The sequence below is a fragment of the Halichoeres trimaculatus genome, unplaced genomic scaffold (genome assembly GCF_033239565.1).
Source record: "Halichoeres trimaculatus isolate MK-OKI-2021-1 unplaced genomic scaffold, fHalTri1.1 fHalTri1_scaffold_4, whole genome shotgun sequence".
Lineage (NCBI taxonomy): Eukaryota > Metazoa > Chordata > Actinopteri > Labriformes > Labridae > Halichoeres > Halichoeres trimaculatus.
In genome coordinates this window covers 19461469-19476138 of record NW_027437182.1, presented here as the reverse complement: position 1 = coordinate 19476138, position 14670 = coordinate 19461469, and the positions used below count along the sequence as shown (strand labels likewise).

The 14670-nt window shown below is 41.7% G+C and overlaps 1 protein-coding gene across 1 annotated transcript in view; it reads left to right on the top strand.

Annotated features, from left to right (window-relative positions):
- reps2 (RALBP1 associated Eps domain containing 2) overlaps positions 1-12826 on the top strand; it is a 36991-nt gene extending 24165 nt beyond the window's left edge. The window contains exons 16-19 of the mRNA XM_074668927.1: positions 5419-5505; positions 5590-5723; positions 8002-8107; positions 11700-12826. Coding sequence (XP_074525028.1) covers positions 5419-5505; positions 5590-5723; positions 8002-8107; positions 11700-11768 — 396 coding nt within the window. The 3' untranslated portion in view covers positions 11769-12826. The remainder of the gene's footprint in view (positions 1-5418; positions 5506-5589; positions 5724-8001; positions 8108-11699) is intronic.
- The last annotated feature ends 1844 nt before the right edge of the window (positions 12827-14670 follow it).

The window sequence follows — 14670 nt, the reverse complement described above, 5'->3', positions numbered from 1 at the left end:
GATTGGTTAATCATTCTTGCTTTTTTTTCACCAAGGGACGCCAACTCAGCTTGGCTTCCTTGCGGACAACAGCGTGCAATATCGTATTTTCACCACGCATTCGCCACAGAACCTTTATGAGTGCACTGTTTTACACATCGTAAAATGCTCAATAAATAGAGGAGAGAAATAAGGAAGATATGACAGTGACGAAACACAGAAGAATTGTTGAAACTGTTAAAAAGGAATATTTTCATTAATTCACAGCTACAGTCAGAAAAAAAGAGAGGAAGCATGGCTTCCCTTGGCCTCTGGGAGAAAACGCCACTGCTCACAAGACTCTAGTGAGTCTAGTTATGTAATACTCTAGTGACTAGAGTATTATTTTAGCTGAGATTAATCAGTTTCTACTGGAGGAGGCTTATTTAATCAGCACAAGTTTATGTTGCTGAAGTATGTGTTTTTTCTGTTTTTGTAAATGTTTGAAGTAAAGGTATTAGGAAGGTGACAGTTGCTGTGCCTGCCTCCATCATGCATCCTGTACCATGTACAGCGCGCAGTCGGTGTATGAACGAGCTGTGGGGACGCGTTAAAGTCCAGGGCTGTTTTTCAGTCCCGGTCCGCCACTGGTCTAAAGTCATACATAAGTTTAACACTTGCACAACTAGAATGATCATAAAATTAAAAACTAAAGCTGTTTGCAAAAGTAATTGAGTTGAACCAAAAGAGAAGAAGAATTACTCTGTAAAAGTTTCAGTTCCTGAGACGAGTTTATCAGACGGACAACTCGTGCAGATGCTCAGTTTTTCTTCTTTTAGTAAACTGGACTGACGTTCTTCAGTAATCGAGTTTAGAAAGAAAAGCTCTTCTCATTCAAGTGAGTCTTCCAGACGACCTAAAGACTCTCTGTCTCTGTGATCTCCGCCTCTCCGACTCCTGTTTGACAAATTAGATAAATTTGAAAAGTCAAATGTTTACACAGTTCCTTATTTTATCCAAACAGTCTAACTCTGAGGTCACATGATCCCTTCCTCCGCTACACTTTAACCTTGTTAAGTTATTAATCACTCAGGGTTTTTACTTTTCTACCTTCTCCTCTCGGCCCATGTCTGTGCTGTATCACTGCTCTCTGTCTGCAGGATGTTTGACTTCTTTTAATTAAAACCTAGAGGATCCCAAAGGTGTGTGCAGCCAGTGTGTGTTTTTCACTTAGTAAGACAAACTGAAACTCACACCGGTCCAGCTCCCTCAGAGACACCAGTGAGCTATAGTGGTTGTTAAAAATAGCTTCCTTGACATAAAGCATGTCACTGTGAGGTTGGGGCAGAATATTTGATCCCAGATTCTCCAGGAAACCCTGGGGAGCAGATCAGGGTGCAGTTTGTGTGAATGGAAAATCTGATCCTTGGCTCAGTTTGCTCTGAGGAAAGGAAAGAGATGGAGATGAAGGTGACTCATGAAGTTAAAATAGACATCTCTTTATTCTTTTTCTCTTACTAAATTTAAAACCCAGGTACCTGAGTAAAATAAAACTTGTGGGGCAAAACAACAGTCATCATATGTGTGAGGAACCTTATAGCTCACAGGAGCTTCAGTCACCTGTCTGTCAGCATGGGGGTGTTATACTGTCCTCTCACACTGAGCAGCCAGCATTCATCAACAGTTTAATCCCAGATAATGAGGATAAGGAAACATAAGCTGTATTTCACACTCAACAAACTGCAGAGGCATCTGTTTGGCTCCAACACGGTCGAAATGAGTTTCCTCCTGTGGAGGTGTCACAGACTTACAGAGAGAAACCAGAGTGGAGCTGCTACTTCTCTACATAGAAAGGAGGTGGTCGCTGAGCTGGCTCAGGCATCCTTGTCAGATGCCTGAACCACTTCAGCCAAGGATGCAGACCAATGGAGATTTTTAGAGCATGTTCATTTGGGTAGAGACCCAGGTAGAGACCCTCCACCTCCACAGGGTCCAGGACTGAGCTTCTTCAGTCATGCTCCATCTCTGTCTCCTAGATCCTGTCTGCTCACAGCAGGTGAAGCTCTTCCAATGTGGCGCTGGTGTCTGATGTTAGCTCCGTTAGCCATGTCTGTGAATAGCATGATGCTACTCTGCCCTCTGGTATTCCCTCTGTTGCTGAAGTAGCACAGCTAGCTCGTCCATCTTATTGGAGATAGATCTTACGTTCCCAATTATGATGGATGGAAGGTCAGGTCCATGTCGTCACTTCTTAGCTCACACCTGAGAACTAGCACATCGTCCTCACCTCCTTCAACTCACCTTGTGGGGAAACATCAGGCCTTACACCAGTTAGCATTGACATGCTATGGGCTGCTAACAGCTGAGTTCACATGTAAACAATGCAGCCATAGTTACATGTAGGCTCTCCAGAAAAACACAGGAGAAAATGTTGTAAAAATATCGCTGAAGCCACAAAAAGTTTGGTGTCCATGACCAACAAATGAGCCATACAAAGCAATGATCCACTCCAAATACACAGATTACGAAAAAGAGACAAAAAACATTACAAGAAACGGACAAAGAAGAGCTGCTGCAAAAAGCAGCCATAGCCAACAGGGTAGCGCTGAAAGCATCGCAGGGAGAAAGCTGTCAGGGTCAACTAGCTTAGCCTGCTGATGATAACATCAGTTACTTTTCTTCATCACCTATCTAACCTCATTCCTCTCAACTTCACTTTTATTTTCTCTGCTTAGGGATGTGTATGGAGGGATTATCTGTTTATCAACAACTTGGGTGCAGAAGCACCGCATTGTATAATGGTTTGTCACCTGACATGGAGGAGTTAACCACCAAAAAATGGATTTTTTTGACGAAATATCATCTGCTCCCAGGTTAAATAGCAGTGAGTGGACAGAAGAGATCAGCAAGTGAACAGATATTAGGTAGACAAAAACCCAGCGAGTACCCAGAGAGCAATTCGAACACACAACTGTCACTCAATGCTCATGACTGCATTATTCGTGGACACTTATCAGACTGTGACAGACCAGGACGTAAAACGTGTGTCAATAAATCAGAAACCCTCCCAGACCCAAAAAAGCACACAGACTGCTGAGTCTGAGACCCGGTTCATAATAACAGAACCAGAAAACTACGTCCAGAGTTAATTATTTACCTGCAGACGCCGCTGGTGTTTTAGTGTAAAGTGTGCCACTGTTAACTGGTGACTCTCGACTGTTAATCACATGGTTATCACGGATACTGTTGGCTTAGAGACACCAGTTAGCATGGTCGCTATTAGCTCCAAAACACCGGTTGCTCTGTGATGGTCAAAACTTGATAGACGTTACCTCTGGTGTATAGTTTTCGTTTCAAAAAACTGACCACAGAACAACCGTACATTTTCATGCTGATAACAGGCTAAATTTAGTGTTTAAAAAGCGCTAACTCATCTGAGTGAATAGAGCTAGATGCTGCTTCTGCGTTCAAGAGGCGTGTGCATCTTAATGTTAATGCATATTGATAAACCGATATGATAATATCCTGATATCACAATATAGTGGAAAATATTGCGATAGTTAATCCAGTTAACTATTTGACTGAAAACATCTTTTCTATTTTATTGTGTTTGAAATAATTCAATTCAGATGCAGTGTTTCATACTTAGCTTGAAAACATCAAGTGTGTCAAATTTATCACTTAAACTACTGAGACATTAAACTAATATTGCAAAAAAAAAAAAAATTAGGTGAAGGACGTGGTCAGTGGGTGAAACTAATGTTGCTCATAAAAAATTTAATATTGCACAAAACATGACTGTGGTTATTATTTCATTCAGTCTACTACCCTGTAAAAATTAAACTAAAATGATTTTTAACTAACTGACCCAAGAATAGAGAGAAAACATTGATGTTTACAGCATAAAAACCCCCATTATCAAGTTTGGGTATAAAATATGTTGAATCTACTTTGAGATTATATTTATTATACAGTTTATGGGCAACATACAGTGGAGTAGCTCTTCGGCGCCATCTACCGCAGTGGAGGTGGAGAAGAAGTATTGTTCTTCCGACCCATCTAAAATATGAATTTTTGTTTAGTATTGATATTAGGAGCTGAAATATCAATGTTTTATTGCAAGTTAAATTATCACGATATATTGCTGTATCAATATTTTTTTCCCCACCTCTACTGCTTATTGTGTGGAGCCTCATATTTTGCTTCACTCACTTTCACTTTTCACACTTCCTTTAACTCCACTTCACTCAATTGAATGAAACTCCTTCAGTCTCCACTTAAGTTAACTTCACTTCAATTCTCCAGACCACAAACTTTTCCGTTGACCGCAGCAGGGTCAGTTCGTGAGACACCGTGGAGGCAGCCAGGAGTGATGAAACATCTCTCTACTTTATTTTTATAAACGCTGCATGAATCTGTCCGTCCCACTGCCATCCACATCCTCCTCAAAGTAGATAAACTTGTATAACTACCTTTAACAGTAAATATTTTAAGACATAGTCATATTTGGTCAGAGTCCTCTCCTCCTGAGTCGCCGTGCTGTTTGCAGCTTTTAGCTTTAGCCACCCTGTTGAGGATGATTTGGCTGCATTTCTATTTTTTGCATCACTTTAATGACTCCAGATCTACGGATTCATTTAGGTCTATATAATGGCAACAGTAACTCTCCATCCCTCACATTTCTGCAGTCAAACAGCCGTGACCTGGTGCTGGCTGCTGCGGCCACACATGCTGCTGCTGCTAATGGAGCTGGTGTGGTTTATTACCACCATACCGTCTACTGCCTCGCTTCTGAATGTTTCCATGCTGCGGTTGTGTTACCCGTCCAGCGGTGCTGTGAATCTCACGGCCTTTTATTTGCGTTTGCTTCCATGTCAGTTGCATTTCTCAGCGAAAAAAAAAAAGAGTGAATTTAGGGGTTCATGGGTACACTTTCCAACAGCAGCATTCGCCTGTTAAACCCATCAGGAAAAACCCAGGCATTCAAACTGCCACCGCAATGGAGGTTTGAGTAAAATGAGTGGATAATGTTCACTAAACGCAGCATTAACAGACGGTGAATCCATTAAAAATGTAGAAGAAGCTGCCTAGTTAGAAATGTGTCCTCTCTCTGAGCTCATATTAAGAAATTGACCTTTAGTGTTGGCCCTGTCTTCACTCTGTTGCTCTATTAACCTCTGTAGTGAATGAAAGCAGGTGCTGATACTTAATACTTTGTGTATTAAAGAGAGTTATGGCTGAAATGCAGCAAGGATATGCAATAAGGACGTATAAATCAATCACGGCTGCCCTGAGCAGATAAAAAGCAGCGACAGGAGAGTCTGCAGGGAAGGATCTGATTTATCGACATTCAGGACGTATTTCATGCTGCATTTTCTTTCATATTAATTCACCTCTCTTTGACACCAGCACTCCTATAAAAAAAACCTCATGACGCTTATGTTTTTGTGTGTGTCTCAGGAGGAGAGCAGCGTGAAGCGAGAGGATCTAGGTCCACGCTCCAGATTTGGTCAAAGCACTGAAGACCTGACAAGTGCCTCAAAACAGGTCAGCTATGAGATTTTTTTTTCACCACACTTTATTTCTGGGGCTTTCAGAAAACTGATTTACATTTCTGGAACTTTCTACCAGGACATGATTGGAGTGTCTCACAGTCAGGCGCCACAGAAGCCGGTCCGCAGGAAATACCACCCAGAGAGCCAGAACCTGGAGACTGGACCTCCTTCTGCCATGCCGTTCCCGTCCCAAACTAAACACACTCAGAAGTTAGTAAAATATTCGGCTTTCAACCCTAGATGGAGACTTTTAAACTTTAAACAGCCAGGCACCAGAAAGACAAACAGAAAGTTCGCACAAATACTGGAATTTTAACATTTATAAAATGTTTGTTGTTTCAAGATTTGTGTGAACAAAAGCCCAAAAAACTTGTATTAACAGAGGATAAGGCCATGTCATTGGTAAAAAAAAAAGAAAGATAATTTACAGGATTACCTCATAAGTTTACAGATACAAAGTTATAAATTCATGAGAATATACTCTTTATCTTATCCTATAGATAGAAGATCTAAGAAATGTAGTACGAAAAACGTGAGACATGTAAAATGATTATGATGGCTCTACACCTCTCCTGAGTGAAGTTATTTAATATTTCTGTATCATATTTTATCGGTGCGGCGATTTGTAGACGTTTCATTTGAACAAGAGCCGGCTTTGCACAGAGGCCAATGCAGGTTCCCCAGCACACAGACAGGCTCGTTCAGAGGAAAATATGTTAGTAGCTCGCAGACTACTACTGTCTGTGATTGCAGAGAGGTGTCGATTTGTAAAAGCGATGTTTCACAGATGAGTTATTGATCGGAAAGATGAATCTGTGAATACCTTTCTAACTTTACTGGAGCTCTTGACAAAGCCCAAGTTTCTTAGCTGACTTTTGAGGGTCTTTAAGGACCAATGCCAAAAGATGAAATAATTTCCTTATTTTTGGAAACTATTTCTAAGTATCCATGGGCGGGTCATATATTCCCAGGAGAACATGAATCCATCCATACATAGACCCAAAGTTTCTTTGATGACACTTTGCCAGTCAGCAAAGTTAAGCAGAAAAGTATTTCTTGGATTTATTTTGTGGTAATTTCAGACATGGGAGCCTAACTGTCAGACAGAAAAAAAGGACAGAAGAGCAGATCAAAGCTAAACAGGAGAGTGATAGAGCATGAGCTAAAGGCAAGAACACGGGTTAATCTGTTTGTGATAATGTGCATTTCAACCCACATGCAGCAGTTAAGGTCTTTGCACACTGAGTCCATTTTTTTTGGGATGCGTTTTTTGGATCCGTGATCCAAAAAAGAGACGTCATGCACAGACACCTTGCACACTGTCTCTGATGCGTTTATTTTGTATTATTATATTATTTATACGAGAAAAATGGAATCATCAAGCAGTGATCAAACAGTTGACCCTGAGCAGCGGCTGTCAGTATGTTTGAGGAATGCACGCAGGGGCTCACACACACACACACACACACAGGCACACAGACACGCCATCACACACATGTACACAAGTCTTCGTCATTTAAACATCGACATAAATGGAGTCAACAAGCAACTGATCCTGAGTAGCGGCTGTCAGTATGCGCTACGTGCACACACACAGGGACACAGACACACCATCACGCACACACTTACACACGTACACAAGTCTTTGTTTGTCATCTCAACATCCCCCAAAATGTGTAGATAAAATATGTCAGAAAATGTGATGTTGCGAGCAGCCTACAGCGTCTCTGAATAGTCAAACTACCCAGTAAATGAGCGGTGCAGATGTGAAAGATTGAAAAAAACAAACCTGTTCTGAAAAAAATAATGATGTTTCAGATCAAGTGTGCAAACGTGATTGACGTGACATGGGATCATATTTATTATTTAACATATGAAGTGTGCAAAGTCCTTTATTCTGCAGTGGTCTGTTCAAACTTGAGAGTCTGTCAATAAAATGAAGAGTGAGGTTACATTAGCTCTGCCTGGTGAGGTTGGAGTTGATAGATGAGCACTGGTAAACTTGCTTGTTGTAACTTTTCAAACAAAAGTGCTATGTAGCTATGAACAAATGAATTACCTCGTAAATTGCCTAAAACCTCATGTTCTGCATCAGTTTGATTGTACAACTTTTTAGTTCTCCATGATTGTTTTTTCACAGAAAGATTAATCTCTTTCGTCACTGCCAAGGCAGCCCCTCCTCTGGATTGAACATAGAGGGGGGGAAGGTCAAAGTTCAAGTCTTGTTCTACTCATTGTGTCCAGCTGAAGGGTTTGACACTCTTTATTCACAAGAGGCGTTAAAAAAAGAAGATTGGTTGATGTAGATCTTCTGCGAGGCGTTAAACTGAAGACGTTTAATCCCATCAAAGAATGCTGAAATCAGAGTTGACAGCTTGTTTTACATGTATCCATATGCTCTCAGACTTAAGTTAGTCATTTTTACTTTTTTTACAGATGTAGAAAGTTGATGTAAAAGTGAATTAAAGGTGACAAATTTCTGTCTCAGGCTGCTGTCCAAACAGAAGAGGGAGATCCAGATGGCAATCCGTAAAAACAAAGAGACCAACGCCGTGTTGACACGCCTCAACAGTGAGCTACAACAGCAACTCAAGGTCAGATCTTCTCCTGTTTCTTAAAGCACAACACACTCTGAGATATAGATTCAGGTTTTGTTTATTTAAACCTCAGAGTTTTAAAACTTCACTTTGGTCAGAAATCATGGATGTGTTGTATTAATCGTGTGTCAGGAGTTGAATTCTTCCCATTCCCTTCTCTTCATCTGACAACAAATGTTCCTTCTGCTCCAACTTGGTGAAAAGCTCCAAGCTCATCTGTCTGCCCCTCCACCCCCTCTCCATCCATCCATCCCCCCACCCGTCACTCAGAGCTGAACTAATGGCTCAGACTGAGCTGTTTGCGTTGGGGATCTGCCCGCGGCACACGCTCTCACATTTGGAACACATGCTGCATGCCGGTCATTCTCCACGCAAACCGTCCAGGAGAGAAACCTCCACGCTCACATGCTGCACTGTGAGAGCTTCTGTTCAACAGAAACTTAAGAATGAGAAATAAAGAGAAACACGTCTAATGTCAATGTTCTTAAAAACCACTCAGAAGCCAGAAAACTGGTTTGATTTTAGGTGTCAGTCTCTTAAGGTGCATTCTTCTCCTCTGTTAAATCTGCTTATCCTGCTCATTCCCCAAAGCATGTGTGGAATCCTGCAGAGAAAGGCATACGTGTCTTTATATAGACTCTGGCCTTGTCAAAATACCAAACAGCCTCTGGCATCCACAACTGTCCTCTTTAAAATAGTCTCAGCTGGTCAGGCGTCCAACTACAACAGGGTGTGTGTGTGTGAGACAGAGGGAAAGAGAGGAGGCTTCACAGGTCCTTGACTTTTTCCTGAAGCTGAAGAAAGATTTAAATTAAGATCTTAAGTTCAAGAGGAACCAAGTAACATTTACACCCCCATTACATTTCACTGTGCAGCTTCGTCATGTAAGGTTGGACTGAACCCTTCTCCCTAACCTTTTTTTTACTGACAAAAAATGTAGTCGACATGTTTGTCTTATTACGGTACACTTTGTAAGCTGTTGAAGGGAAGAACTAAACCGAAACTCTACAAATATCTCTGTGTCTGCCTGGTACAATGTTCAACAAGGCTTAAAATTTTGTCAAAGTGAGGAGCAAAAGCATCAAAGTTCACAATGGATGAGTAACTTGGACGTCACGCATGCAATCAGCCAATGACCGTGCTGCAAAGGGAAGAACACATCCGAGTCGCAATTGGGGGAACTAAAAAAATAAATAAGTAGGCTTTTTAAAGATAACTTGTTTCAGGCTCTTATACTTTTGTTTGCAAAGTATAAGGGCAGAAGAGCTGATGCTTCAGATGGTGTTTAAGGGAACCATAATCAATCAATCAATCAAGAATAAAGAAGACCAAAGCAAGGAAGGATGAGATGACAGAAGGCAGGAAAGAAGGAAGGACAGAAGGGGAGAAAGAAAAAAAAGAAGGAAGGAAGGACAGGAAAGATGGGAGAAGGAAAAATAAATAAAGAACAGAAATGAAGGAAGGAAGAAAGGGGGTAAGGGTGGAAAATAAAAGAAGGAAGGAAGGAAGGGAACAACAACCAAAAAAGAAGAAGGGATGGAAGGAGGGACAGAGAAAAATAAATGGAGTAAGAAATAACGAAGAAAGGACAGAAAAGATGGGATAAAGATACAGTAATGAAGGACTGATATGAAGGAAGGAAGGGGGCAAGGATGAAAAAATAAAGGAAGGAAGGAAAGAAGGAAGGGGGTAAGGATGGAAAAATAAAGGAAGGAAGGGAGCAACAACCAAAAAAGAAAGAAGGGAAGTAAGAAAGGAAGATAGGATGGAAGGACAGAAGGATGGAAGGAAAGAAAAGATGGGAGAAAGAAATAGTAATGAAGGACAGAAATGAAGAAAGGAAGGGGGTAAGGATGGGAAAAAAGGAAGGAAGGAAGGGAGCAACTACTAAAAAAGAAAGAAGGAAGGAAAGGAAGGACAGACAGACAAAAGGAAGGCAGTGGCGTTTTCTCCCGGAGGCCAAGGGAAGCCGTGCTTCCTCACTTTTTTCAGACTGTAGCTGTGTTTAAATGAAAATACTCATTTTTAACAGTTTCAATAATTCTTCTGTGTTTCGTCACTGTCATCTCCTCCTTATTTCTCTCCTCTACTTGTTGAGCATTTTACGATGTGTAAAACAGCGCCCTCCTAAATGTTATGCTGTGAATGAGTGGTGAAAATACGATACTGCACGCTATTGTCCGCAAGGAAGCCAAGCAGAGTTGGCGTCCCTTGGTGAAAAAAAAAAGAATGATTAACCAATCAGATGAGGCTGCGGTTATGACACTGCTCACCTGTGATTGGCCAAGACTGTGTCAAGGGAAGCCACCCCGTCTTTGGCCTCAAACCAATCAAATGACAGAATCATCATCATCAAGCCACTGAATGAAATCAGGGAGGTTAGCACATTAGCAGTGTGCATGAAGCGGCTGGTCGTGCGTTTGAGTGGGCAATTGAGTAAATTAATAAGATATTTAAGCTATGTCAAGAGGACAATGTACTTGTGTGAATGAGTGAGTGAGGGTGGTAGAGTGAAAGAGCGTGTGTCGGTGTTCAAAGTAAGTAAAATGTGAGCTCTCTGGGCGCTCTAACAGGTCATTCCATTACATGAAAAAGCGATATACAAGCTGCAACAAAGTCTTTTATGTACCCCACTCCCTAATAAACATACAGATTAGAGGGTTTGTCTCCCTTGGCTTCCTCAAAAAAAATCCCCACGCCACGCCACTGAAGGAAGGAGAAAGTGGGGTACGACATGTTGGTCAGGGGCCACTGTGTGGAATCAACCCTGGATCACCAGCTGGAGGGATAAAGCCTCTGTGCATGGGGTGCATGAACTTTACCACGATGCTAAAGTGCCCCATGAGTTAGCTGCTGACACTGACGAAAAGAGCTGTGAACTCTGTTAACGGAGTGTACGTTCGCCTCCTCTTTTAAGTTGGTGTTTGGGTTGGAGACTCTTTAGTTTTGCCGAATTGCTTGGTGAAGCTGACCTGTTGATATTTGTAGCTTCTGTTTCAGTTCTCGGTAGCTACCTCACCGGAGGAGTCGAGCTGGAGGAGACCCACTTCATGTTGAAAACAAACTCCTACAGCCCCAGTTAATAATAAAAAACTATCTCTCTAAACCATCAGCCCTGTGATCACTGTTTTGCTGCCATGTTTTCTCACCAACCACCAACCCCTCCTCCACCCTACCATCCACCTGTAGCTGTTGACTTCTCTGGTGTAGTTGGGTGTAAGACCCCTCCCTACTCCCTCCTCGCTCTGCAGTGCTCTGTTCTTCACGAGGAGGGGAGGTCAGAGAGGAGACGACAAATGTTCATATTCTGCATTCTCTCAGTAATCCACTCCATGTGAGTTTTCTGATTGGATTGACCCCGCCACCTCTCCTCTGATGCGCAACCTTTACCTCCCTCTACAGTCAAATTCAAAAGGTTAAACTGTGTCTGCAGTGACGATGCTCTGATAACAGTTTCAGACTCAGGATGTGATGAGCAGGAGGATTCCTCTTGGTACAGATCACCATTACCGTGGAAAGTAAACAAGGCCTGAGGTGAGTCTGGTGCTCGCAGTGATTAAAGGTCATGTTGTCTTTGTTTTGGCTGCAGGTGGTTCATCAGGAGAGGGTCACCTTAGAGTCCCAGCTGGAGCTGCTGCGTCCTCTGGCCTCCACGTGACTGGTCCTGAGGTCAGCTTAGAATCAGATTACAAGAGGAAATACATCAGTGTCTGTAACCATCGTGAATGTTTGAGCCAAGTTACAGAAACTTCTTCGTCTTTTGTAAAGAAAACTGGGATAATAAATGTAAAGAGACAATGGAGGCAAAACTACTCAACTCCCCAGTCCAACCAGGTGTTATTCTTAGTTCATTTTACTTATTCTTTGCTGGATTAACTCGTATTTTTTAATCCTGTATGAAATGCACGTGTAAAATGTTCATCCTAACTTATTCCCCTCTTTGATTCCCTGAGTTTCTCTCATCATTTCTACTTTGATGACAGTAAATCCTAACAGTTTGTGCTCATATTCCCATAACTCTCACACGTGTTTATGTTCTGACTCAGTGATGGAGACCTAAGAACTCAGTTTTTGTCAGTTTATGTAAACAGAGCATTTCATGAGCATCCATGTGTGGTCTAAAGCAAGCGATGGTGCTACACTCTCTGAATCCGTTTACTCTTTGCACTTAAAGTCTTAAAACTGCACGTTTACGAGGATACATTTTATTTTCAGAGAAAGATGTGAGCTGGGTTTGATTCAGATACAAACAGCACAGATTTGGTCGTCTGCTGTGAGAATCTAAAGAATGTTGACACAGGATTTGTTTGAAACCTGAATATTGTACTTGAAAATTGACCTCATCTCTACATTAAGCTCTGATTGATGATTTACTCCCATCATTTTTCTGCTTTGCTTCCACTCTCATACAGTCCTGCTAAAGATCAGGCTGATTAAAAAAAAGCAAAAAAAAAAAAAAAAAAAGCACAACATTCATCTTTTTTTGCAGGATATATTTCAAAACAGCTAATGTAGTTTTGGTTTTATCTATGCAAAACAAAAGGTGGTGCTGAAGCTTGCTTTAGACCTTTTTCTCCCACACATCCCGATTGTGAATGATGGTAAATTAAGAGGATGAAATAATGATGGCATGCTTGATTCTGCATGCTTGTGAGCATTGGACTGAAAAATGAACCTTAAAAAATGCACAACTGATCTCTGGGCTGACGACAATAATCAGACTAATCAATAAAGTTGTCTATTTTTAATGCTTCTTGTTGTTGTTGTTTTTAACGTGTGAATTATTTTAAGTAATGTTTTATTTTGTTCATAAAGATGATTTTATTTCAATGACAAAGGTCAAGAACAACTAACTGGAAAAAATGTTTGAGCTTTGTTGTTTTTAGGGATCGTGATATATTGGTGTTTTTATGCATACACAGTAAAAGAGAAAAACTTTCAAATTCAGTCTCACAGCAAGACGGTTCCTGGTTGGAATCCCTGGCTGGACAGGTAACTTTCTGTGTGGCATCCATTTCTCCCAGTGCATGCATAGGTTTTCTCCATTCTGTGTGAGTGTGTGTGCATAGTCGTCCATCTCTGTGTCATACACTGCCTGGCCAAAAACAAAAAAAGTACCAAAAAAAGTCAAACACTCTAATATTTCATTGAACCGCCTTTGATTAGCTTTGATTATGGCAAACATTCACTGTGGCACTGTTTTGATACGCTTCTGCAATGTCACAAGATTTATTTCCATCCAGTGTTGCATTAATTTTTCACCAAAATTTTGCATCAATGATGGTAAAGTTCAACGGCTGTCAGTCGGCAATCAGTGAGGCTAACCAGAAAAAAAAAGGCTTCAGTTTGCTAGGGAGCGCAAAGATTGGACTCTGGGGCAATGGAATAAGGTCATGTGGTCTGATGAGTCCATATTGCCCTTGTTCCAGAGTGATGGGCCATCAGGGTAAGAAGAGAGACAGATGAAGTGATCACCCATCATGCCTATTGCCTACTGTGCAAGCCTGTGGGGGCAGTGCTATGAGCTGAGGTTTCTGCAGATGGTCAAGTCTAGGTTCAGCTACAGTCTGTGCTCAAACATAAGGCGCACGCATGGCCTGCCTACATCATCGTGAAATATCCATGTACAAAAAGCAAAGCCTAATCCGAGTTTGTAGAACGGAGAGCACAGATGACATGGCTGAGGTTTGAGTTACTGTTGGCTTATGTTAAGTTGTTTTGGTCTGACACAGCACTCTATTACCTCTGTCATTGTTTAAAATGATTATGTGTCATTATGTTATACGTCATGTCCTTGTTGTGTACTTGTGCTTGTGCATAAGGTGTGCCATGCTGAAGCACACCTCTCTGAAGTATGCCAAAGTGAACTGTGTCTGTGCACGGCACGTTTGCGGTCACCCAGACCAAACAAACTGGACTTGAGGATTGAAGCATGCTTGGGCACAGTTCAGGTGGCCATTGCACTCTTACTGGCTCCCTTCCAATCATAGCTTTTCTTTGAGCATTGATGATCACACACTCACACCACACCCTTGAAGGTGTTCTGTGTCATCAATCACAGCTACCAGCAGCTCCTTAAAGTCCTGGAAGTTGTGTGATGTGTCCTCCATGGGTCAGACTTGGCTTTCTAAAAATCTCACAGATACTTTTTACTGAACTGAGATCTGGGAATTTGGATGCCAAGTCAACTCTGTCATGTTTCTTGTGGCTACCTTCTTCCTACACTCAATGGTCCAGTTCTGGCACTAGTGTACCATTGTAGGCACTCCCAGCAGGGTTTGGCACTGTCCCCCTGACCCTGATCCTGATCTGCTGCTACAGTATGTGGCTCTATGAACAACAAACTGTGATCAACGTGACCCTGACATCATCATTTTTCACACCAGTAAGCCTTGGCCTACATCACTGTCTCCAGTTTGCAGGTTTTCCAATCCTTGAACCATTTTATGAAGGTCTACACCCAACCGACTGGGAACACCCAACAAGAGCGTTTAGGAGGTGCTCTGATCCAGTCATCTCACCATCATAGTTCAATCCTTGTCAGAGCTGTTGGCTTCCTA